The sequence below is a fragment of the Thermomyces lanuginosus genome (genome assembly GCF_041956635.1).
Source record: "Thermomyces lanuginosus strain ATCC 200065 unplaced genomic scaffold VTN49scaffold_34, whole genome shotgun sequence".
Classification (NCBI taxonomy): domain Eukaryota; kingdom Fungi; phylum Ascomycota; class Eurotiomycetes; order Eurotiales; family Trichocomaceae; genus Thermomyces; species Thermomyces lanuginosus.
The window spans coordinates 250666-275773 of NW_027192368.1; the positions used below are offsets into that span (position 1 = coordinate 250666).

Consider the following 25108-nt stretch of genomic DNA (forward strand, 5'->3'; position numbering starts at 1 on the left):
ATCGCTACCGTAGACTACCGGAGAACAACATACGAACTTGGATAAGCGTGCCGAGCAAGGTAGAAGAGTACGGGTACTCTGTACCGTGGGCTTGGCTTGGCTCGCGGCTCAGACTTTTTGTGGCTAAAGCTAGCTGTCGGCGGATAACCTATGGTCCAGTACGTGTGCGATACCTGTATCGTTACACACGTGACCTGCTTCCTTGTCGTGTCCATTTGCGCCCCTTTTATTTCCTTCAGTCCACTTTTCCTTGTCGTTTAGCCTCTTTGGTAAGTATCTCCTGTGCCATTTTGCCGTCCTCCAGGCCTTTTTGCCGTCTCTCAGGCCGTTTAGATGTCTCTGTTCCTTATTTTTCTGTCTGTGTCCGGTTTCAGCACTCTTCAGCTCGGTTGTTCCGTCCTATTTAAGACGCTACTCATTTCTAGGAGAGCATTCTGTCCAGCTTGACATATGAATTTAGTCCTCCGATCTCCCGTAGGATTTGAAGGGCAGAGTTCTAGCCAGTAAGGTCTTGTGTTTGGTTCTCTCTCAGTCCAGGATAAGCCCATTTCTGTCCGATACTAGCCCTAGGTCAGAAGAGGATCAGCAGGCACGGCCCTTGGGGTCTATTTGTTCTGTCTCTCGCAGTGCCTCAGCACGAAGAAGCTACAGAGTACTAATACACGAAGTGCCTATAGGAGCTGTTTGCAGTGCTTCTCGTAGCCAATTGAGGATGGGACTTTCTATCGTGGCGTCACTGAGCATAAGTTAAGGGTATTATGGACAGGTCTGTAGCTGTAATACATAAACATCGTCAAAGAGAGCTCGGGCAACATCGAAACGACAACAAACATTCCAAGACCCAGCCAACGTAAATTCGTGTACCGTAGACAACCCGCTAGTGCACCATCAACTCGGGTTGCTGCTGATGTTGAGATGTGTCGGTAGGTGCCCCTTTGTCATTATTGTTGTCATCATCAGCTATCTCGATGTCTTCGTCGCCCTCGACCTCGGCAACCTCTTCCTCGTCGAGGTCCTCATCATCCAGCTCGCTCTCATTCTCGATGTCCTCACTACCCGCTTCCGAGTCCGAAATGTCCATTTCGTCGTCCTCGGCAGCTTCTCGCTCCGCTTCTTCAAGCTCCCTCATTAGCGCCTCCTCAAGCTCCCGTTCTTCGGCGCCATAGTTCTCTCCGTCGTCATCATCGTCCACAGCATCTGGCTGTTCTGGAGGATACTCAGCAGGCGCGGACTCTTCCGAGTCCCTAAGCGCATTATCAGCTTCAATATTCTCCAGCACGGGGTCGAACTGCCACGTACCACTTGATCGCAAAGCGTGTCACTCGGGGTTTCTCTGCCAACACGTTGCGACGCACTCGCTCGATGATTGGTTTCGGAGGAGGATCCTGGTTTAGCTCATCCGAATCGTACTCGTTGTTGACGTAGTATCCAACACGGACAAATTCCCGACCGTCGTAACTGCAGGTGAGGAGAATCACGGTGACCCCCAAGATTTCCGATGGCGGGATGCGCTTCAAGTCCGGAGGGTCGGCCTCGAAGATGAATTTGTTGACGCCCACTGGAATGGGCCCAACCAGAAGCGAGTCAAGCTCCTGGTCGTATTCGGATCTGCATTGTCCATCAGCACAGGTGGGAATGGACAGGTCGCAAAGGTACATACGAAGTGGCGGAACCGACGTAGGTCAGCTTCCACTCCAGGTCTATGATTATCGTCAGTCGCAAGGCACGTCAATATCACAGTTGCTCAGTCAATGCATACCTTTTTGAAGCTGCTCCAGGCACTCGAATGTAATCTCGAACTCGTAGGGAGCCAGAAAAGGCGCGGGGTTATTCAGCACCTTGACACCGAGCAAGGAAACGACAGACATGATGACAACCGTTCAGGACGAGGACACGCTTTCTCAAGAAGTTTCCAGTCGATTTAAAGTGAAAAGAAGAAGCAACAGCGGAAGGCAATGTGGTAGGGTACCTCTGGTGATCTTGCAATGTTGAAGACCCAACGCGAACGCGCCCGAAATCACAGACTCGCGTTGCTTCTCTTAGTCGCGCCACATAGTCACGTGACTCTGGCTTGCGTCGCAAAGCTGAATGAAAGCTCTGATGCGGAGCCTGATCCGGCAGTCTTTCGTTACAATAATTCAACGACCGCGTTCTTCGTTTTCATTCTGCTTACTGTATAATTCGACACTATCAGGTCACATTTCTCGGCATTCTTTGTTGTCTTCGGTGAGAACAAGTCGTCCTACAAGTCAACCCGGGCAGTTATTACTAACGTATTCCTATTATTTGCGCCTTTGGTAGCTGTCGACAAGAATTCGTCACTCCTTTCCATTCGCTCCACGTTCAATACCATGGCTGAAGATGAGGCTGAAAAGGCATTCCTCCAAGCGCAAACTCTGAATACAGACGAATTCCCGATGGCAGATCCCAGCGCTGGGGTGTCAGATTCGGAAAACTACGATCCCTCCATGACACTGCAAGATCAATCCTCAACTCCCTTAGCAGATTCTAATCGAATCCAAAATGAAACGAATGACTCTTCTGTAGTCAATGAATCGTCCGGACAAACGTTCACAGAAAACGCGCCTGCACCTGCAGAGTCTGCAGAAAAAGGATCCCCTCAGAGCGCATCCCCGCCACATCCAGCGGGAACGGAGTCCCAAGACCCTACTCCGGTTTCTGCGTCTAATGTGCCAAAGACAAAGACAATTGGCGGCTTTGTCGTTGATGACGAGGATGAGGAAGAAAATGACAAGGACGATGCAGAGTACGAACCCCCGGGGGTTGTGGGAGGTGTGCGCGACATGGGGCAAGTTTCTTCAAACGTGTCTGAGCGTCCCGTCTCTGATGAGAATGCAAATGAATCTGTTTCTACCTCTGGTGTATCAATACAACAACACCCTGTGCCTGAAACGGCCAACTCCAATGTTTCTAATAATGCTTCTTTCTCTCATTCCACTTCCACCCCTGTGCAGACTGGTCAGAATGTGTACACACCGCAGGTTCAGCAGTCTGGTGAGCATACTGATAGCTCTGCGCCGACCCCCAAACCTTCAACGCCGGCTGTGATGCCTTCGTCCAAGGGCCGATTGCCACATGATCGCGTTGGGATTCTGGAGGATAGGATCAAAGATGACCCGCGTGGGGATGTTGATGCCTGGTTGGAGCTCATTGCTGAGCATCGAAGTCGGAACCGGATCGACAACGCCCGAGATGTCTACGAGCGGTTTTTCAAGGTCTTTCCGTCATGTGTATGTGACTATCTCTTTTGCGCCTCTGGTGGCTAAGCACACTGACTCCAAATCGCAGGCCGAGCAATGGGTCGCCTACATCAATATGGAGTCTGAAATGAATGAGCTGTACCGTCTGGAGCAAATCTTCAATAGGACTCTGCTACACCTTCCTAACGTTCAATTATGGACTGTGTATCTTGATTATGTCCGTCGACGCAATCCACTAACCACAGACACAACAGGCCAGGCGAGACGTGTCATCACATCGGCGTACGACCTGGCACTCCAACATGTGGGCATGGACAAGGATGCGGGTACTCTGTGGACGGACTACGTACAATTCATCAAGTCCGGGCCAGGTAATGTTGGCGGTTCAAGTTGGCAGGATCAGCAAAAGATGGACCTTCTACGCAAGGCTTATCAAAGGGCCATTTGCATACCGACTCATGCCCTGAACACGTTGTGGAAGGAATATGACCAATTTGAAATGGGTTTGAATAAGCTTACGGTAATGCTGCCTGTTTTTCCCATCTGATCAAATTTTGTTGCAATTCCATCTGACGCGAACTTCCAGGGTCGTAAATTCCTTCAAGAGCGATCCCCGGCGTATATGACTGCAAGGAGCTGCTTCACCGAGTTACAGAATATTACCCGCGATCTCGACCGCACAACATTGCCACGGCTTCCTCCCATTGCCGGCTCTGATGGGGACGTTGAATTTGTCCGTCAGGTCGATATCTGGAGGCGATGGATCGAATGGGAAAAAGGCGATCCGCTAGTCCTCAAGGATGAGGACCCTTCTGCATACAAGAATCGAGTCGTGTATGTTTACAAACAGGCGCTGATGGCATTGCGATTTGTCCCCGAAGTCTGGTATGATGCCGCAGAGTTCTGTTTCCAAAATGGGCTAGAGAGCGAGGGAAACGACTTCTTGAAACAAGGGATCGATGCAAATCCTGAAAGCTGTCTTTTGGCCTTCAAACTAGCCGATCGAACGGAAATCAGCACCGAGTCTGAGCAAGATCCCAAGAGGCGAGGGTCCAAGGTTCGAGAGGTCTATGATCGGTTGCTGGATGCCCTGTATGAGCTTATGGCAAAGGCCCGAGCTCGTGAGGCGCAGGATGTCGCCCGTATTGAGGAGAACTACGCCCAGTCACAAACTACCGCTCCTGATGAGGATGACGAGGAACGTGCTAGCGAAGCAAAAGCCAAGGAAGCAGCCAAGAAAAGTCAAATTGAAGCAATCCGACAAGCTCACTCTATTCAGATAAACATGCTTTCGAAGACCATATCATTTGCGTGGATTGCCCTCATGAGAGCGATGCGTCGCATTCAAGGGAAAGGCAAACCTGGCGAACTTGCAGGCTTCCGACAGGTATTTGCGGATGCTCGTAAGCGGGGACGAATCACTAGTGATGTCTACATCGCTAGTGCTCTGATGGAGTATCACTGTTATAAGGATCCCGCCGCCACCAAGATTTTTGAACGGGGCGCTAAGCTTTTTCCCGATGATGAGAATTTTGCTCTCGAGTATCTAAAGCATCTCATCGATATCAACGACGTCACGAGTGAGTACATCTTCCAGAGATTGTTTGCGGCTTTTTTTTTTACTAATCAATCTGTAGATGCTAGAGCCGTCTTCGAGATGACTGTGCGAAGGCTAGCTTCGAACCCCGAAAATGTCCACAAGGCCAAGCCTATATTCATGTTTATGCACGAATACGAATCCCGATATGGCGACTTAACCCAGGTTATCAACCTGGAATCGCGAATGCGCGAGCTGTTTCCTGACGATCCTGCTCTTTCGCATTTTTCTCATCGTTATTCGACACCATCCTTTGACCCTACTGCGGTTCGGCCGATCATATCTCCAACCCAAGCACGGCCCAAGTCCACAGCTGCTGTAGAGCAACAAGCCTCTGCGCAAGGCACGCCGATTCGATATCTCGACACGTCGTTGACACAGTCGCCAAAGCGGCCATTTCCCACGGACGACTTCGACGACCCCAATCGGCCCCGTAAATTCGTGCGTGCAGAATCACCGCTGAAAACTGTGGCTGCTCGGCGTCCAGATCAGCAGAAACGTCTGCAACCGAGCAATGGCAGTAGTGGCCAATATTCCCGACCTCCCTCCTCTGAACCATTGCCGCGTGATATCATCAATCTTCTAAGTATCATCCCTCCCGCTTCGACTTACAATGCGACCCGGTTCTCGCCGGAAAAGCTAGTCGATTTGATCCGCCGAATCGATATCCCATCATCGATATCGCAAATTCGTCCACCAGTGCCAACCATGCATGGATTCGGAACAGGATCTCAACCTTACTCAGGTAAGTTACGTTGTAAACTTTTTTGGGTGAGTGACTAACCGTGATTTCACTTACAGGCGGCTTCTGAACGGATGCAATGCCAATAATCTCATAAATGGCTCTTCCGCGCTTCTCCGCAACTTGATTTCCCCTCGAGGTCCTCTGCATCTCGAGCCAGAGTATGATGTGACATGCATACGAGCAAGCTTGATGAATTCTATCCCGGTTTGCGTTGTTTAGCAGGGAAACATGGAGGATAGTTTTGCGGGTTATCCAACACCATGTAATTGGTAGCAGGTATGACGGTTTTAGGCGTGATATGTACAATAGTTTCGATTAGGTTGTTGAACTGCGGTTAGTTTCCGTTGTTTAATCCTCCAGAGTGATGTATAACATCCCCGTTTGACCGGTCCATCAGGCTTGAAGATTACGGCTGGCATTTTCCCAACTGCTCACCACTCAATCTGGGATGCATCAATCTGCAGGGGATCCTCAGACTTCTCTCCCACTCACCCTCCGGTGGCCAATTCGTGTATCATTCCATAAACTACACTCCGACATATTTAAGATAAAACGGCACATTTCTGTACCCCATAGTCCAAGTGTAAACCCATCGTCTAAAACAAGAGAACAGTAGCCAGTGACATCACAAAGCGCTGAGTACTCAGTCCACAGATGTCGTTCTTCCTCACTTTTATATTTTGCTTATTCATGGGGGTCCTTCTCAAGCAAAAGCAATCGCTGCAGCAATTCCGCACCTTCCTCTTCTGGTAGTTTTCAATGCTCACATGGGCCTTCCTGCCTCTTTCCTTTGTCGCTGGATCTGAACTGCGTGATCCGACCTTCTGCCTTTAAATACCTTTCTGTCCTCTTTCTTCCCTTCTTTGTGCTCTTCTTCCTCACCCTTCAAGTTCGGCGATCTTTGATCTTCCCCTGATCAGCACTGAACAACACTCATTTAATCATCGAAAACCTCAGCCACTACCTTCATCTAGGGCCCATTTTCCTCGTGTCACTGCCTGGTAAGCCTGACTCTCCGCCACTAGGTCTCCTGTGACTGTGTGTGCCCAATCATACGTCCAGCTTTTGTTAATATCTACCCTTGCCACTTTCCATTGATCCACGATTTGACCTTCTTATGATTTATAACTCACTCTCCTACTATTGAAACAATATTCATTGAAGTTGCCTACTCCTTAAGTGAATCTGTTAACATTCGAAGGTAGCTGCTGCTAACCATCTGTCCGTAGTCCAGCGTCATCCTCCTCCAATTAACATGGCTGCCAAATCCGTCTGTTTGCAAGGCGGAGGAGACCCTGCTAGGGAGAAGGCTGTGGCTCTCTTCGCTGCTTACAAGAATTTGGATTTGCCGGCCAATGCTTATTCGGTCGATGGCTCGGTAAGATGCTTTTGGTGTACCATTTCTTGCCCATGTTTATCGTCTGGCCTTGTTTGCAAGGCCTCTCTTATTTAGCAACATCACTCATCACCGTTCTATTTTCATGACCATCATCTATTGATTCAACCTTGCTCTGCCATCTGCCTCTTCATTTTCTTACTTGTTTCAGGCATCCAACCATCTTCCTCAGCAAGCTATTTTCTGCCAATTCGCTGCTTCCCTGACCACTCTGCTCCGACTTTCCACATCGCAATTTGATCTGGGAAGTGAATAAATGCACCATCATACAATTTATCCTTGAGTTCCTGTCCCTGTGTTTCTCTTTCCACTGACTGCATGACTTGATCTTCGTCTCAACCTCCCAGTCTCAGTCAAGTCCTTCTATCCCTTATCGAAGTCGCTTGTTGCTTTTCCCGATTTGCTTCCATAATTTTACCCTATAAAATGGCCGGATATTGCAAGGGACCTGCTGGAATCTCTGCTGATAACCGGGCTCATCAGTATATGAGCGGACTTACGAGTGTTCCGCGCCCTGGCTTCAACTCAACCGGACGCGAAGTCACTCTGAAGCTCAATGCTTACCCGATCGAGCAGTTCCCAACTCGGGACGTATACCAGTATGACGTGAGTACCTTGCATGATTTTTCATTGAAGTCACGACCAACTCCTTTTAATAGGTTACAATCTCTTCGGAAAATCCCTCTATCCACGTGAAACGTCAGTTAGCCAGGAAGGTTTGGAACTGCGCAGAGCGCCGCCAGAAACTAAAACAAGTCATCTGGGATGGAGCCAAGCTTGCTTGGTACAGTATATTCCTGATCTCAGCGTGTGTATCTTCATTGACAAGCCCAGGTCATTCAATAAATTTCCTGATACAAGTATTCTTGTTGACTTGGACGTGGAGTACGGCCACAAGGATGCTTCCTTGAGCGACCAGTCCCATGTCTACCGCCTGTTTGTTCGCAAATCGAAGAGAATCAACCTGCGAGTTATCGATCTCTGGCTCCAAAAGAAGATGCCGTTCGATGAAGACGTTCTTCAAGCACTGAGTAAGTGGGAAGCTTTCCTAGTTTGACGGCACATGGCTGATGAAATAGATTTCTTGGACCACCTCATCAGAGAGAATCCAAGTCAGAAATTCACTGCGTTCAAACGAGCTTTCTATGATCCGGATCACGAGCCCGGTACTTTCCTCGACTATACAATCAACGTCTTCAAGGGTTGGTACCAAGCAATCCGTCCAACCATTGTAGGATTCCAAGAACATCACAGGCATTATTTATGAACATTCGTTAACAGTCACATATAGGGGCCTCGCCTCGTGATCAACGTTGACATTGAAGTCTGTGCTTTCTGGCAACGAACTTCCCTGGCTTCCCATGCGCGGACGCTGATTAACGCGATGAACATTGATGAAGTTGCGGATCGAGCGAAACCTAAAACTGATGATCCAAACGGAGGCTACATCGTCACTCCGGAGCATGATTACCTCTGGAGCAAGTTGAGACGTCTCGAGGTTATTCCCTGCTACGACGGCACAAACGTCAAGCGGAGTTTCTTTGTCAAATACATCCTGCCGGTGGATGCAAGTAAGTTCGAAATCAAGGTCAAAGATCCTGCAACCGGCAACGAGCGACCTGTGACACTCCAGAACTACTTCAAGGAGAGGTATAATATCCAACTGCGCTGGCCGAACCTGCCAGTTGTCGAGATGTCTAAGCCTGGTGTCTACTATCCGATGGAAGCCGTGGGCGTTGTCGGTTTACAGCGCTACAACTTCAAACTCACCGAAGAGCAGACTTCAAGAATGCTCAAAGTGGCTGTCCAGCGCCCTACGGACCGTCTGAAAAGTGTCGAAGAAGCAAAATTCCGTCTTGATCATGGCAATGATCCGGTGCTGCGGCATTTTGGATTGCGAGTCAGCGACGATATGATTAGCACCAAAGCTCGCATTCTTCCGAGCCCTGAGATCCAATTCGGAAATCAGAAACACAATCCGGGCACTGCTGGCCGTTGGGATTTACGTGGCAAAAAGTTCCTCAAAGGCAACCGTGTACCCCTTCGGTCGTGGGGCTGCGGAATCATCGCTTATCGTCGCAATACGCTTGAGATGACTCAGGCGGAGAATTGGATCAGCGGCTTTGTGAAAACATACGCTGGCCATGGAGGTCAAATCGTCAACAAGCCTGTGATTACCGTGCTCAGTGGTGATATTGCCAACGCAATCGCAGCTCTGTATCAGAAGACAGGAAACACCTTCAACCAACGTCCTCAGCTGTTGATATTCTTCGCGCCGCACAAGGACTCATGGACGTACCTGCGCATCAAGAAGTCCTGCGATTGCCGCTTTGGCGTTCCCTCGCAGGTCCTGCAATCCCAGCAGGTTGTGAAGATGAATCCGCAATACATGTCCAACGTCGCAATGAAAGTCAACGCGAAACTTGGAGGTGTGACTGCCCGCAGTATCCCAAGGCATCCAGATTCAGCCTTCCGTCCAGGGTCGATCATTATCGGAGCGGATGTGTCCCATGCGACTCCGGGCTCCTGGGCACCATCGCTCTCGGCTATCGCCGTCTCCGCCGACGAATACGGTGTCAAGTATATGGGCAACTGCGAGACAGGCCTGCAGAACGTTGAGATCATCAGTGATGAGAACATGAAAGACATGCTTACGCCGTTGATTAACGAGTGGACTAAAACTGTGGGACGAGGTCGTCGCCCACAGTATGTGTTCTACTTCCGCGATGGTGTGTCCGCGAGTCAGTTCTCTCAGGTTCTGTCGCGCGAGGTACCCGCAATCAAGGATGTTATCTCGGAAGGAAGTGGTGAAAAGAACCCTCCTAAGGTCTGCGTGGTGATTGCCAGCAAGCGTCATCATATTCGAGCGTTCCCTGATCCCAAAGACAAACTCGCATCCGACAGAAACGGCAATCCGGTGCCAGGAACATTGATTGAACGAGACATCACCAGCCCCCATGACTGGGATTTCCTCCTGTATCCGCACATTGCTCTTCAGGGCACTGCGAGGGCTGTGCACTATCATGTGATCAGGGACGAAATCGGTTTGAAGCCAAATCAACTGCAGAACATGATCTACGAGCACTCTTATCAATATGTACGGTCGACCACTTCGGTGTCGCTGTGTATGTCTGACCATTTCCCTAGAATCTGATCAAGCAAACAATAACTGACTCTTCTTTGGCAGTTCCGGCTATCTACTATGCACATCTGATTTCGAACCGTGCCCGCCATCACGAAAATGTGCCCGCGAGTCAGGGTCCGACGAGCGGTCCGTACATCAAGTTGACGGATAAAGTCAAAAATGCACCGGACGAGCAAAGTCTGGGCAACGCGCCGAAGCGTCTGCTTCAGATGGTGCGCAATGAAACGCGTAATCATCTGGAGATGTGGTTTGTCTAAAGGCAGCGCTGCATTCCAGAAAGGTGACTCTCGGGTGAAAAGAATTGAGAAAGTTGTGTGCAACGGTCTGCAATTGCTTTCGTGATTGTCCGATCTTGCGAACTGAGTCAGAAGGGATCGATTGTTCTTGATGCGAACTCTAACGAACCCTCGACTGGTTGCGCGAGCATCCGGACATGACAGACGACGCGCATATCTTCATGCTGATCGATTTATGCGCCTTGATTCGTGTGACGTATCACCATAAAACACAGCGTAATCTCTTCAGATTGATCTTGCGCTGTTGATGGCACAACGTTGCTCAACGGTACTTAGTATCAGAAATGCTAATCCGTAGAGATTCAGTGTTCGATGAATTCTAGGTGATAGTAATCGCTGGTAGCAGTACAATAAAGCCAAGATATGAGCCTGTCCTCCGGACATCTGCCATGGACTCAACTGTCATTCGATGCATATGGGGCTTGGGAATAGTCCCAGAATTGGAGAAAGTTGATTAGAAAGGGCATCAAACCTCGTTGCCACTCATACTGAAAGGTTCAATCGTCCTGGGATGTTTCGATCGGCCTTAATCTTCTCTAATGAAAGTCATCAGCGGTTTCTGTCCGTCTCTTATAGTCCTGGATAACGCTGATTTTAGTTCCATCAATAGCCTGGGCTAATCAATGGACCGACTGATGATCCCAGGTTACTCTCAACTGTCAAGCGCATTGTAAAGGACTCCATATACACTGACTAGAACTCATATGGAGCATATTTCTTGCTAGGAACTTGAACATCTGCTGCGTCAATATTTCCTGCTTTCTCACGAACTTGGAGAGTTGAAGAACGGCCAGCGAAGACGGTCCGGATAACCTTACAGGTAAATAGAGACACTCATGATCTAACTATATTCTCATTTGTCTCGATATAAGCATGATTCGACTCTGGTTTCGAGTGTCTCGCGCCTTGAACCACCCACAACTTTGTCGGCCTTGTTCAGGGTAGGGTACGGCGGCTATCAAATAGAAACTTCCTGATTTCGAAGACAGGTCCTGCAATTATCCAATCTAATTTACTTTAACGGGTACGTGGTACTACGTTCATCCGCATGTTATTTACCTGAAAAGTTAAAGCGTGCACTTGGGTACGGTATCAATCCAGGACTACTTTTTTATTTTCCTTGGTCTAGCGCTGCTCCTGGTATTGCATTTATTGTGCGAAAAAGTTGCCTATCTGAACAACGGTGCAAGAGAACGCCTTGGCTAAGGCCAGATTGCTACCTAGGAAACAGAACAACTGATCATTCTAATGACGAAGATAACGTTGGAGACTCAATGGCATGATTTAGAAACTCGCAAGGTCAATTTTCACCCACCCTTGAAGTTCCCGGCACTAAAGGTAGAACTTGTTCATCCGGACTCCACCTTAGTTCTCAGGACGCTGGCCGTAGACGACATAGCTGTGGGTATCATTCGTGGTCAGTTTCCACAGTAGTATCGAGGAAAGGCCATGGTAAACTCACAAGTCGTGCAACATGTGAATATTGTGCTTCCTGCCGTCGGCCCGGGCCTGGCTGGCAAGAACAATGACTTCCTCCTTGGTCCATTGCTTGTGCCGCGTCAGAGCGGCAAGGGCAACGCCCTCATAGCCGCTCGCATCGGCCTGTGCCTGGTTCCAGGCGCCGAGTTTCTTCTGTACGAAGAGGTCAGTATTGGATTATAGTCGGACAAGTATACTATTTAAAGACATGGGGGAACTGACAAGATGAGGGTCCTTTGGCCAGACGCCATACGGGATGACAAACTTCTCTACGTGGATATTCACAAAGCCGGCGTCCTTGAACCACTGCTCCAACTTGGGCCCAGGACCTACCTCGTATCCAGCCTTTTCGAACGCACCAATGACTTCGTCGTAGTACAGCTGGAGTTTGGTGCCGTTCAGGCTGCCATCTTCCGAGTAAGGGTAGCCGTCCCAGTCCTGGAATTCAACCCAGCCGCCGGGCTTAACTGATCTGTTACCGGTTAGAGAGTTGAAGGAAAAATTACATAGAACGTTCTGAAGGCGTACCGATAGCACTGCCTAATTAGTTTACCAAAGTCCCTGATAGAGATTGCCAGGAACCGCGCGTGAATAAAGTCGAATTGGTTCTTTTCATACGCCCAGTCTGACTCAATGTCATCCACCAGGAACTTCACGTTTGGAGGAACCCTACCAAAGTGTGTCAGTTGACTGATGACTCCGAATTCTCGGATCTGACGAACATAGTGGGCTGAATCGGGCTCAAGTCGCAACCAATCACCTGGAGCAAACAGATTCGGACTCAATACTCGGTTCATTTACGGGACCGCTACCATAATATTCTTTACCTCTGCCTGCGGGTGCAGGTCCGCTACGACGAGTGAGCACTTCATCCTACGTTGACCAAACTTTGCGAGTCAACATACCAAAATCAATTGCCCAGAGGCCTGTCCCAGTCGCCAGATCGATTACCCGTTGTGGATTCTTGATAGGCGCCAGATAGAGTTTTCGATGCAACGTCTGGAGAAAAAGCTCGTGCAACATGTCCAGGCGGTCGCTTTCGGTCTCATCATTGGGGAGCAAGTACGCTATGCAGTAACGATCAGCCTACAGATTTTAGTAAAAGAAGAGGTCGGCTCGTACACCCATCACGGAACTTATGGTATCGACGCCCATTTTCATGGCGGTAGTCGAGCACTGATGAGATAAGCGATGCGCTGTACGATGATCTGTAGGTCGAAGAACATTTGTGAGCACGCTTTGAGTTCCAGAGTGCCATGGCGTTGCATCACGTACAGTTCATCGCCATAGGACGAATCATTCTCGAACTGCGAGATTCAAGTAAGCAACGCGTTGTGTTATTGCATGGAGGGGCCATTGTACTGAAGTGTCGACTTCAACGTTGGCCGGGGCATTGTTGATAGTTGCGGTGGTTGTCTGCTCCTGAGTGGGAGTTTCCGCCATCGTGGAAATAAATTCTCCGTTGAATCCCAAGAAGATCGATAACTGGCAGATGCCACGTTCGTAGCCTCAAGGGCAGACGAGAATAAAGTTCGTGTTTGTACGTAGGACCGTTTTTTAAAGGGTACCCAAGAGCTAGCTGGTCGCAGCAGGCCAACAATGGCTTGATCCTCTCTGGGCCAGCGCTCGATACCTCGGCTCCGTACAAATATGTGCGAGTGGATAAGTAACAGGTTCCTAGTTCTCCGATGGCGTTTCTGCATCCCTGTCCATAGGGTAATAGAGGGGCGTCTGTGGGCACATGGTGACAAGGGTGTCTGCGAAATTGAAGGTGCGCATGTGTTGCTCGAGCCGAATAATCATTCGAGGCGTTCAACCCGGCTCATGGCGCACTGACTAGGCCCGGTTTGGGCCATGCATTTGGAGTCTCCTCGCAGGGGATCCTGATCTCCATCTGCCAATCAGCGCTGCCGGGGCGATCTAACCCTGCTTCCCCGGCGGCTCGGCCCGGAGCCAATGCACTCCAAACAATCCAAGTGTAAAGAGTTTGAAAGCCGCAGAAAGCATGAAAAACAGCGGGCAAACAGTACGCATTGATCATCCCGGTGGACTGTAAAAAGAATCAGATATGGGCTACAAAACTTCTATACAAGAGAAGTATGTAAACAGTCGTTATATTTCAGACGACAGGCCTGTACATGAAATTGAAAAACCACCCAAACCTAAGTCCGATTTTCCACAACCCAGCAAAACCAACAACCCCGGCCACCGCCTCTCCCAATAGCATGAGATAATCGTGATGATGACAATTTGTGTATCCCATGGCAAGATGTATGCACAGTGATTGTACCCAAAGAAACGCCCCGAAACTCCCGCATTATAAAAGGAACAAGCAAATGGAGCAACAACGAAGCCAAAGAACACCATGCCGAACACCGATTGATGGTAGAATCAATGTCAGAATGTTATCTCTGCTGTGAGTTGAGCCCCCCGATGGGTTACGATCCGCATTTGTCGTGACGAACTCATGCTTCGTGACCCCATCTTTAGATCGGAAATAGCCCGCCTTATGTCCAGGTGGCAGTAGCGTCCACAGACCCGTTTGGCTCTGCGCCTGACTTGTCTCCGGCGCTGGTGGCAGAGGATGGTGCTGCATCGCCGGAGGCGTCGCCTGGCGCGCCACTGTTTGTCTTTTTGAGCTTTTTCTTGCTGGGCTCGGAAAAGCTGACGCCTGGCTTGGACGACGAACCGCCAGTGGACGTGAATGGGCGTTTGCTCGGGCTCGACAGCATCGCTCCGGTACCGGCCGGAGGCTGAATCTTGCCCGACGCAGGCAGTCTGGGCCTGGCCGCGGTCGGACGCTGCTTCGGCGGTAGCTCGAGATCCTCGACGAGCGGCTCGTTGTTGTTGGCGCGTAGCTTCTCCAAGAAGAAGTTCTGCACCAGGCCAATCTGCCGCGACACGTTCTCCATCGTGATGCGTGGATAGGGCGGGGGTGGAGGAAATAACGATTTCGCAGCCGCCGCAGCACTAATCGAGACAGTGTTAGTAAAGAGAAACAAAAAACGAGATACTGGGAGTGATCGAGCAATGGGAATTCACATACTTTGTGTTCTGTGCTTGGTGCGCGTTGAACATCCGGTTCTGTAGAAGGTGGAACGGAACGCTGAGGCTGGCCAGTCCAAACTCCTTGTCCAGTCCCAGTTCCCTGAAGCCGAAAAAATCTTCGTCGATATCCTCGGCGAAATCTCCCGCGATAAACTGCTCGCTGCCATCGTTGAAAGCGCTGGAACCGTCCCCGCCATCGTGGAACGCAGGTCGAAGGAGATCCGTGAGATGGGCCTTCAAGCGCTCATGGACAACGCTGAGCTTCGACCCCAGACGCTCGACGTCGTCTTTGACGTACGTTTCAAGGGTCTCGACATCAGTTCCGACAGCATTGAGAGTGTGGAGAATGATCTCTTGCTGAGTGTACGCTGGCTTGAACTTCACCGTCGCCTCCGAGCCTTCGCCCTCAACCACCCGAACCTTTGGGGCCTCCATGTACGTCTTCAGCGTCTGGCCGATCTTTTTGAAGAACTCCGACGCAATGTCAGTGAGTGCATCAAGCGCTGAGGGCTGGTATTCTTCGAATCCACTGTGGTAGAGGAGCTTGGCGACAGATCGCTGCAATGCAGCTTTGCACACTCCGGGACTGATCAAGGGGCCCTCGTCGTTCATTACATGTGGCTCGATGTCCTTTTCAACGAACGGCTCCGGTTGGTACTTTGGGAATTGATTCTGGTATGTCTTGAAGTACCCGTCAGAGACCTTGCTAGCATGTTCCAAAATGGGCTACGTACCTGCGACTGAAGCTGCATTTGCCTCACAATGCCGATTTTTGCACAAATCTTTCGCGTTTCCTGCATTTGCCGCATGTTCGCATCTATCTTTCTTGTCAATTTGCTGTCGGGCTGGACAAACAGACCCGGAGGATGTATTCGCAAAAACTCCTCTGAGTTGTCTACCACGTTCCCCTCTGCGTCTTCGCGCCACAGTAGATTGTCCGGGATATCTGGGATAGCAGACATGACGTCGTAGTAATCCGGAATCACCTTCTCCTCCTCCTCTTCCTCAATGCCTTCTGCGAGAGTCTCGCCACCACCATCCGCCTGTATAGCCTGAGTGCTAGACTCTACAGCTTTTTCCGTTTCGAGACCGGACTGCTTTTGATTTTTCAGCCACCTACGCATGCCCGCCTTTGTGCGAAGGAGGGCCGGCTCATCGGGATTCAGTTTATCTCCCTTGAACAAACGATGCCTCTCCGCTGCGATCTGGGCGCGGTCCTTCTTCGTGACTTGCTTCCAGATCTGGTATTCTGGATCCTCGTACTCAATCCCCAGGGCAGACATAGCACCGGGAGGATTTGGAGCATTTAATCCATCAATCTCCATATTCTCGCCCTGACTCCCAAGCTGCCCCGCGTTTGCACCGTTCGCAGCAACGGGAGTGGATGTCCCCGCGGAGGGTGTGGGATGTCCGTTCTGACTCCCCTCCGGAGCGGCTTCCGCGTCGGCACCGACCGACGGCCTAGCTTGCGAACCAGCAGAGGCAGAAGGACCCTCAGAGCCGGGTGGGGTCTGACGATTCGCCAAAGCTCCCTTCTTTGATGATTTGGCGGGAGCCTTACGCCCCCGAGAAGACATGATTGGCTCATCGTCGCTCTCTTCACCACCATCCAGATCAGCAAATTGAAGCCGGCGCTCTTCTGCCTCGACCTCCGCGCGATCTCTGATCACAATATCAGGGATCAGCGGGACGAGCTTTTCAGTCTCCTTTCGCATGTACAATGCGTGTTTGCGAAGGAAGTGATCGGGATTGGTATTGTATTTCAAGCAATTTGACCAGATCAGGTTCAGGTCATCAACAAATTCCTGCTTGGACTTGTATTGCAAAGCTTTGAGCTTCTTTGTCATGGTCCCAAGATCCATGGGGTGTTTGATCACTGATGTGAGTTAGCCGGCGCATTTGAAACTCGAAAGTGCGTGCGTCGAACTCACCGTTGTAGTAATCGGGAGCATCCCGCTTGTTGACCCGAGTCAAGAACGCTGCGGAATGCTCCGTCATTGCTTTGAGCTCGTTGAGAACCTTCTCTGCGGCTTCGTAGAGCTCTTCCTGACCGATTTTGTCCTCGCTCGCCCACTTACTGCGATTCTTGCGGACTTCGCTCATCAAGCTCCGCAGCTCTGCATCCGAAGCTTGCACCATCGACCGCTTCATGTCGATCCGGGCGATGAGGTTCTTCAACGTCAAGCTGGATGCACCAAGGTTGGCATTGCTCAAGGACCCGTAGCCACTCCCGCCAGACCCAGACTGATTGTTCGCGCCGGCGTTGTTCTGACCCGACATTTCCGCTTCTACCAATCGCTCCGACTCCTCGAGACGTTGCTGATCAAGCATGGCATCCCGGTCGTTTTCTAACGTGTAGAACATAGTGTGGAAGCTTCGACGTGCAGCTTCTTCGGTGGCCTTTTTGTCCTCCTCTAACTTCTTCCGAATATCTTCTGATGTCTCTTTCTTCGATTCCTTATCCGAAGGCGTCGTTGTCGCGGGTCGTTGTGACGGCGAGGGTTCTCCCGGCGTGGGTGGCTTGACCTTCAGCGGGGACTCTTTCGCTTCGTCCGCTTCGTCGCTGCCACCTTCATCGTCGTAATCATCGTAGTCATCGTCGTCAATTTTCCGGGCTGGTCTTTTGGGCGGCCGCGAGGGCTCCTCAGCGCGCGGCGGAGCCTTATCCGACGATTCGGCGGAGTCAACATGATCGCGGGTGGGGGATGCCGGAGCGCCCAGATCGGTGCGGAACAGCGCGTTGATCTTCGCTTCGCTGCGCTTGTACAGCTCGCGAAAGAGAGCTATCCGAGGATCCTCCTCCGGAGCGGGATCGGGATCTGTTATCGCATTTCCCGGTTGGGAACCTTGCTCGCTAGCGGACGATCGCATCTGCGGCGTACGCGAACCGGAGGGCACACGAGTGAGACCATTGACTGAGCGCGATTCTGTGGACTGGTCATCAGGCGGGCGAAGGTGGCCCGGCGGCATCCAGGCCTGATTCTGACCGGGGGACATAACCGCACCCTTGGGGAACCCCGGCGTCTGGGGCAGGATCAACGGCTATTTCACCCGGCCTCAGGGGGCACCACGAAGGCGGCGGGTGCCGGAAAAATGGGTCCGGGATGAAGCACAATGCTCGGCGATGATCGCTACGGTATTGCCGGGCCGAAAAGTGATGACGGCGTGGGGGTGTTCGATGGGCGACTTTGGAGGCTTTTGGCTGTCGAGACCGATCGAGGTTGAACGAGGGCTGCTGAGTCGGGCGGGCGCAGCGGACCAAAGGCGCAGTTTGTTCGCCGCCTTCGCCGATGTCTAGTAGTTGGCATTTGGAGCTTTCAGATGATTTAAATGATTTAACTACAAAAGAATGAGATTGTGGAAGTGAAGATTTCACATATTTTATTATCCACATTCCCATGTCTTGACGCTACACCACGCAGGTCATGGCTGCTGGTCCCTGCCGTCACTAAATCTTAGCAGCCTCACCCGGCATACGCGTCAACTGGCTTGTGCTTGTTGAATCTCACCATCTGGCCAGCTCAAGGCTTCATTCCACGTCCTCGATCACCCATCAACATTCAACCACAATGCGCATCAGATATCCGTTCCTTGGTATGTAGACCGGGATGGTCTAAGGAGTGAACCAGGCACTTTAAATCGCTGACGAAGATCAGGCGCGTTTGTAGTGCTGCTGCTCTTCTCTGCGTCCTTGGGTCTGCTGCCCCAAGGCAGCACGATCCCAGAGAACCTGCAGCCCAATGACAAGTTTTTACACCTGTTTATGTTCTTCCTTCTGTCGATCGCCTTCTACTGGATCCCCGATACCTCCCGACGACGTGCACTGCAGATCAGTCTCATAGCAATCACGTGTGTACTGGGCGTCGGCTCAGAGATCCTGCAGGCGCTGTTACCGAACGGCCGTTCGTTCGATGTTTTTGACGTGATTGCCAATTTGATTGGCAGCCTCGGTGGCATCGGTCTCTGTGGCTGGTACCATCGGCGCATGTTGGAACGGCGCCGCAAGGCGCGGCTAGGTGCACTGGCCGAAGACTCGGCCGCACAGCAGGACGACATCGAACTCGGGCTAAATCAGAATGGAATGAGCCCACAAGAGACTGGCGTTACAACTTTGGAGCACGAAGTGGATAACTGGGACGAGAATGCGGAGGACTCTTGGGATGATGACGGACCGGGCCCGTCTCAAGAGAGCTCCCCGGCCAAACATAGGTCCGGCACTGACCAGGAATCATCAAACCCGCCGCCCAGTAAAGTAAAGACGAGGAGTGACTAGATGGCGAGACCGAGGGTCAAGCAATGACTCAGTTGGGCTATCATCACACTCCTTTTCCATGAATTCTTGTTGCTACTCATGCGGTTTTCCGGAATGGCGTCTGTAGGCGACTCGGTTCTGGGTTTCAAGCTCTGCTCGTTCGGTCCATCAATGAGTTACGCTAAGTTATGATCGTGATGTCTGTAATCAATATGCATTCTTGTCTGGCTGTTTAAGCGATTCCGCCACGGCAATCCCCAATATCGATGTTTACTACCCTCCGGTAGGAATCAGAATATGATAAAGCAATGCCATGACTAACATTATCACATTAATAGACACCTAAAGATACCTGATGGGTATGCACCAACTGTTGCGTCTAACTCAACCAACTGGTGAACCACACCGATTCTCAGCAATGCGCCCTAGAAATAAACCAGAAAATGCGGCCAACCCTCCTCCAGGTGTATGCAATAACACATTAATCAGAAAACCTATGGACTTGATCAGAGAACAAGCCGCCGGTAATGCAGTGCCGAAAAAAAGTTCTCCGCAACGACGATGTTGGAAGCGAACAGCCTCCCCTTACTCGCTTTCTTCATCCGACGCATCAGACTGGATAGGCGACACAATGGCCTCCAACTCGGGTTTGGAAGCGGGAACGTAGTCATCGTCCGAGAGTCGAGCAACTTTTGGAGACCGTAGCTCAGCGGGCAGATGGTCGTACGAAATGCCCAGTTTGAGCATGCTCTGCTCCCGGAGAACCTCGTAGACAAACTGCAGCTGCATCTCGTTGTAGACCATGTGTACCCGCTGCTCCCGCAAGGTATTGACAGTATTAAACACTGGATCGTCATCGGGGTCGGACTCTCGGTCCTTGAGCAGTTCGCCGGAGTCCAGCTCACGGAGGAGGTGGTCTAGGGCGATAAAGGTCCCTGTTCGGCCAACCCCGGCACTGCAGTGGATGATGCGGGGGTTGTCGAGCGTGCTCTTGGAAGCGGTCACATGCAACAGTTCGATCAACGCCTTGCGATCATCGCCCTCGGGCCTTGAGAAATCGGGCCAGCCAGCGAACATGTAATGCCAAACCGTCTTCGACTCGGAGCCGATCGTCAGCTCCAGCTTTCGAACCTCGGATCGACAATCATTGTCAAACTCGTATTCCAAAAGTTGGACTTTGCCCGGCGACTCTGCTGGAGTCTCTTCCGACGATTCGCCTTCTTGGGACGGTCTCCTCAACGGTGCCGGTAGCTCCACCGTTGGATTGTCCATATCCACGGGGTAGTATTGAGCGCATTTCTCCCTCCCCCCTTCAACGGTCCGAGTAAGCATTACGATTACAGCAATCTCTTTGGTCTCATCAAACACCATTTGCCAAAAATGCGTGAGATGGATGCCATCCCTAGGTCCCTAAAAAAACATTGTCAGCACGCCAGAAGCTTGAAGGCAGGAAAGGCTGGGCAAACCTGAGTGGCGATGTACCGCGTTTCTTCCCCTGTCTTGGAGTCTTTCAATGTGATGGGAGAAGCATTGATAAAATCACATTGGCCATCCGGGACCTTAAGATGGATTCGCGAATTGGCCCATGCCTGGATGTTGGCATACCGATTACGGGCCTTGATCTCGGGATCGGATTCTATCGCCCATCGGTGTTTCGGGTCATTTGCCAATTCGCCTTCCATGATGCGCATACGCTCTTGCCATTCCAGATCTTGGAACTTTCTTCCAATCGCTTCAAGAGGCATCCCATCAGCCAATGCGCTCGACGTTCCCAGCTCGCTCTAGATTCGACTTACCGGGCATGGTCAGATTCAAAAAGGCCGGAAGCCCAGGAATACCTAACGATTCCCGTTCATCCGCGGTAGCCGACGGCTCCGCATCATCGTCACCGTTTTGTGAAAATGATCGCTTCATCCCCACGATGTTTGTGTCCACCCGAATGGGCGACTGCGCCATCTTAGCGGCGGCCCTGTGCTGGAGATTGCGCAGCCGGCCAACTACTTTCCTCGCCGTTCGTGACGCCTTTTGACCAGTTTTTAATCTCCACGACTTGGGCGGCTGCTCGGGATTCGGAGTTGTGGGCGATGATGAACAAGACTCTGCCTCGATGCACTCTCCTGCGCTGTGGATGGAATGTTCCGGCCCTGCTGGAACTTCCAGATGCGAGGATATCTGCAACGAAGACAGGTCTGGGCAGCTACTAGGGCTGCTCGGGGGACGTTGTGGCGCCAGGGTTAAACAAGTTTGTGATGGGAGGGGCACTGGTTTGGCGTGAGGTAATGATACAACCCGACAGAACCGCCACAGAGGGGTTCGCAAGATCTCGGCGCCGACTTTGGAAAATGACCTAACGGCCCAAAGACAAGGGTCAGCGTCAGATGTTTCTATATAAAGCTGATCCAGGCGTTGATCATAATCGCCGCATATCGTGATGATCAGGGCTTAAACTCACGTGCGGTTAGGGTTTATTGAGCAAAACAACCTGACGCAAGATTTGCTGGACTCGCGGCAAGGCAGCAATCACGGGAAGCAACGTGCCAACCCCTGAACCATGAGAATCCTTCTCAGCATGAAGGTTGATCGCTCGTAATGGTGGGGTTGAGATCGAGGCATCGGCACAAGACGCCGTACTGTATCTCTGGGGGGCGTTGAGCGAACGATGAGGGACCGGTCTGAACGGAACAACCAGCGCGACTGCTGAGCAGTTGAGAATAAGATGCGCCGCCTTTTAGCTCTACTGTCTACATTCAGGAGGAGATGCTACCATGCGTTCGGATGACGATACGGAGTGGGCACTATCGTGCCGATAAACACCAATTACTAACCTGCCGGGCCACATTTAACGAGTTCGGTATCTCGGGATTCCTCCCGCCACCTCGGATCTACGTTAGTCCGCTCCGCATTTATCAATCTGGGGTGGGTTTTTTTCCGAGTCTCTTGGCTCGGTAAGCATCCCACACTCTCTCCATGTGCCGACCATGTGGTGGCTCCAAGCTTTCGAGGTGAGTCTCCTGCAGCCGCAATGATGGAAGTTGAATCCGTCTGACATTGAAACAGCTCTGGGCAGTAAATCGCGTAAGTGCCATGCGGTAACTCGTGACCAGAGAGCTGCCTGGGAACAGGACCGAAAGGGAAAAGTCTTTTTGATGATCGATCATCCCCCCGAGGATAGCGTTCCATCATGAGAGAATCTTTTCCCTTTCAGTCCTGTTCCCATGCCGCCCTCTCGTCAATATCGTATTTCTCCTCTTCTGAGTCCGTGCTAATTCATGCCGACCAGCTGCTCCGAAGCCCGGCTTTCCATCAGATGGTCCGCAATGTCCATCGGCGGATCACAGGAATCAAGCACGGGCCCAATCCGGAAGAAATGGGAGGCACAAACATTGACCACAACTGTACGTGTCGAGATCTCCTGAAGCCGACTTAGAAATTCGACTCACGGCGTATAACAGCGGGCTTCCGGTACTTTCTGCGTCTCTTCAAGGAGGAGATCAAGGAGCAACTCAAAGACAAACGGTCGAGGAGATGATGATGAATGATGGGAGAACTCGAATCCTGTTTTGATGTTCGTTTCTTGTTGATAGCAGTGATACCCCAACAATGCGTTTTTGGTTTGCGATGATTGTGGATTCGCACGCCTCTTTGTGATCATTCCATACCGGATATGGATTGGGATGCAACTATCGATCTCCGTTAGGTGTGTCCTTCATACTATCCGGAGAGTGACCGTCTTGCTTCACTCCGCTTTGTCCAGCCTCTGTGTTGTCCGAGACCTTTGACTGGCCGGAACTTGACGTGAAAGCAGACATTGCCATGCTCATCCCATTGCGAGCGAGTCGGTTGATGATGATGATGATGTAAACTCAGCTCGCTGGCCCGGGGCGGATAGTTGTATTTTACCGCTTAATAATCGAAGAAAGAAGGATTGTCGCAATTCAGCCGGGCTCCTTCTCCATCTTAAGCTCTACTGCAACGTCGATTTAAAATATGGAAGACCGTAGCATTCTACACGAAACAATGAAGTCATCACCCATAGCTCCGAAAACTTCAGCCTTTTGATGTCTCTGAGAGTTAACTAGTTACAGACCGGCTCATTCCTCCAATAATCAGAGCTGATGGGATTCTTGAGATGCAGGGCTGACGGCCCGGAACTCCTGAATGGCAGGAGATCCGCGGAACTGAAAGTTGAGGCAAATTAACGTGGACTCCTGCACGTGATTGGCGGGACTCGAATTGCTTAATCATCGCACCGCCATACACACCCCGTCTCCCTGAGGCGGTGCATGTCTGGTGACCCTGGATTCACGGCGCAACTCCGTTGGCCACGCCGATCGGCCCGCGGTCCCCCGTAATTTGGGCGATGGTTGGCCGTGTTTCTATACTAGTCCCGATAGAGACTAGCGCCGGGCTTGCCACGGCTGCCAAGTTCAGGCAGTGAAAGAAATCTGGTCCACTGCCCTGTCTGCAACGCTGAATGCTTCCTCCAAGCAAAACGAACCACATCATTCCGCTCGTTATTTTTCTTCCCCTCCTTCTTTCGTTCCTGCATCTTTTTTGTCGTTCGTTCTTTTCTCTGATATCTTCCCGATTTCCTGATTCCCGATTGTGCGCCTCGAATCTCAGGAATCAAGACCGACCGCGTCGCCCTTCCTGTCCGACCCCTGATCGCTACCCGAGCCGGCTGGACTGTCTCCGGAAGCCCGTGTTCTCGCGCCTGCCATCATGCGGCCGTCCATCTGGCTCTGGGGCCTCTATCTTTGTTCGCTGGCTGCCGCCAATGCAGCAATCCGCCCCCGGCAGGATGATGACTTAGAAGACCCCTTCTCCGACCTACCCGGCTCTACCCCTACAACGACTTCCGACGACACGTCCACTTCGACGACGACAACGACCACAACGTCGACTTCATCTTCGGACGACGACGACGATGATTCTACCACCACGACCAGCACGACTTCAACTACCAGCAGAACGACCACAACCACGAGCAGCAGCACTTCGACGTCCGACGATGACGATTCCACGACGGACACAGACACCTCGACACCGACGACTACACCTACCTCGACGTCGGACGACGATCATACCGCTCCGTCAACCACGTCCACTTCACAGACTCCGATCGTCGTGACGAGCACTCGAGTGATCAGCGGCTCCACAGTTCAAGAAACCTACACTTCCACCCCACCCCCGACCGCGTCATCTCCTAGCCTCAATGGGGACGATGAGGATTCGGGAAGTTCCGGTCTCAGCACCACCGCGAGGAACACCATTATCGGTGTCGTGGTTGGCGTCGGCGGTGCTGCGCTGCTGGCGGGTGTCGCCTTTGTGGCTTGGCGAGTGTGGGGACGCAAGCGCCACGACGATACCGACGAAGACGACTTGATGAATGCCGGCACTGCGGTCGGTGCGAATGCGCGCGAAAAGGCGCCGAGCCCCGGAGCGGGCACTACTCCGTTCAAGAGCACTCTCGATCAGTACCACCACCCCGGTCCGGTCAACGCAGCGTCCAATTTCTAGAGGCCGATGGTGGCTGCAAGTCGTCGATCTCGTGGGAATCGTTTGCATTTTGCCCAGTTTTTCGCGATAGATTGAAGTCTGGTCGTTTCCAGGTGTATGTATCATCGCTCCTCATTGATCTGCATTCCTTACGACTATTCATTCCTTTCTTGTTTTGTGTGTCTGGTGGTCATACATATCGGTCAATGGTGATACCCAGACCCGAAGGTTTGTTCGGATTTGATCTGTTTAATGGCGGAGGGATCATGACGCGGTTCCGTACTTTATTCGAAAATCTTTTTGTATGTACCTCGGTTCTATTGTATGTAATACCGCTTTCAATGCGTTGAGCATTCGGGGCCAAACACAGTTTATTTAATTCCTGTCACTTGACTCGTTCGACGTATGGGATGCAAGGAAAGTGTAGCCG

General features: G+C 51.4%; 9 protein-coding genes across 9 annotated transcripts; 5 read left to right on the plus strand and 4 right to left on the minus strand.

Moving 5' to 3' along the window:
• Positions 1–877: 877 nt before the first annotated feature.
• On the minus strand, positions 878–1868 carry VTN49DRAFT_5390 (uncharacterized protein; the record flags this gene model as incomplete). Its single annotated transcript, XM_069413442.1, has 4 exons — positions 878–1244; positions 1300–1608; positions 1661–1700; positions 1760–1868. 4 exons carry the CDS (start codon positions 1866–1868, stop codon positions 878–880), a joined length of 825 nt encoding a protein of 274 aa, XP_069266625.1.
• Positions 1869–2351: 483 nt separating this feature from the next.
• VTN49DRAFT_5391 (uncharacterized protein) lies at positions 2352–5630 on the plus strand (the record flags this gene model as incomplete). The annotated part of the gene is made up of 5 exons (XM_069413443.1): positions 2352–3251; positions 3310–3741; positions 3808–4801; positions 4859–5563; positions 5620–5630. 5 exons carry the CDS (start codon positions 2352–2354, stop codon positions 5628–5630), a joined length of 3042 nt encoding a protein of 1013 aa, XP_069266626.1.
• A 1188-nt stretch (positions 5631–6818) lies between these two features.
• Positions 6819–10361, plus strand: VTN49DRAFT_5392 (uncharacterized protein; the record flags this gene model as incomplete). Its single annotated transcript, XM_069413444.1, has 7 exons — positions 6819–6941; positions 7443–7565; positions 7619–7743; positions 7794–7990; positions 8039–8190; positions 8251–10084; positions 10147–10361. 7 exons carry the CDS (start codon positions 6819–6821, stop codon positions 10359–10361), a joined length of 2769 nt encoding a protein of 922 aa, XP_069266627.1.
• A 1404-nt stretch (positions 10362–11765) lies between these two features.
• VTN49DRAFT_5393 (uncharacterized protein) lies at positions 11766–13322 on the minus strand (the record flags this gene model as incomplete). Its single annotated transcript, XM_069413445.1, has 10 exons — positions 11766–11799; positions 11863–12032; positions 12102–12351; positions 12408–12548; positions 12602–12639; positions 12707–12729; positions 12785–12946; positions 13002–13087; positions 13155–13186; positions 13242–13322. 10 exons carry the CDS (start codon positions 13320–13322, stop codon positions 11766–11768), a joined length of 1017 nt encoding a protein of 338 aa, XP_069266628.1.
• A 1064-nt stretch (positions 13323–14386) lies between these two features.
• On the minus strand, positions 14387–17924 carry VTN49DRAFT_5394 (uncharacterized protein; the record flags this gene model as incomplete). Its single annotated transcript, XM_069413446.1, has 4 exons — positions 14387–14849; positions 14926–15608; positions 15662–16803; positions 16859–17924. The coding sequence occupies 4 exons, from the start codon at positions 17922–17924 to the stop codon at positions 14387–14389; spliced, it is 3354 nt and encodes a 1117-aa protein (XP_069266629.1).
• A 572-nt stretch (positions 17925–18496) lies between these two features.
• On the plus strand, positions 18497–19200 carry VTN49DRAFT_5395 (uncharacterized protein; the record flags this gene model as incomplete). Its single annotated transcript, XM_069413447.1, has 2 exons — positions 18497–18521; positions 18584–19200. The coding sequence occupies 2 exons, from the start codon at positions 18497–18499 to the stop codon at positions 19198–19200; spliced, it is 642 nt and encodes a 213-aa protein (XP_069266630.1).
• A 564-nt stretch (positions 19201–19764) lies between these two features.
• VTN49DRAFT_5396 (uncharacterized protein) lies at positions 19765–21135 on the minus strand (the record flags this gene model as incomplete). Its single annotated transcript, XM_069413448.1, has 3 exons — positions 19765–20589; positions 20646–20911; positions 20976–21135. 3 exons carry the CDS (start codon positions 21133–21135, stop codon positions 19765–19767), a joined length of 1251 nt encoding a protein of 416 aa, XP_069266631.1.
• A 1022-nt stretch (positions 21136–22157) lies between these two features.
• Positions 22158–22708, plus strand: VTN49DRAFT_5397 (uncharacterized protein; the record flags this gene model as incomplete). Its single annotated transcript, XM_069413449.1, has 4 exons — positions 22158–22181; positions 22237–22254; positions 22460–22574; positions 22632–22708. 4 exons carry the CDS (start codon positions 22158–22160, stop codon positions 22706–22708), a joined length of 234 nt encoding a protein of 77 aa, XP_069266632.1.
• Positions 22709–23901: 1193 nt separating this feature from the next.
• VTN49DRAFT_5398 (uncharacterized protein) lies at positions 23902–24699 on the plus strand (the record flags this gene model as incomplete). Its single annotated transcript, XM_069413450.1, has 1 exon — positions 23902–24699. The coding sequence occupies one exon, from the start codon at positions 23902–23904 to the stop codon at positions 24697–24699; it is 798 nt and encodes a 265-aa protein (XP_069266633.1).
• Between the last annotated feature and the right edge of the window lie 409 nt (positions 24700–25108).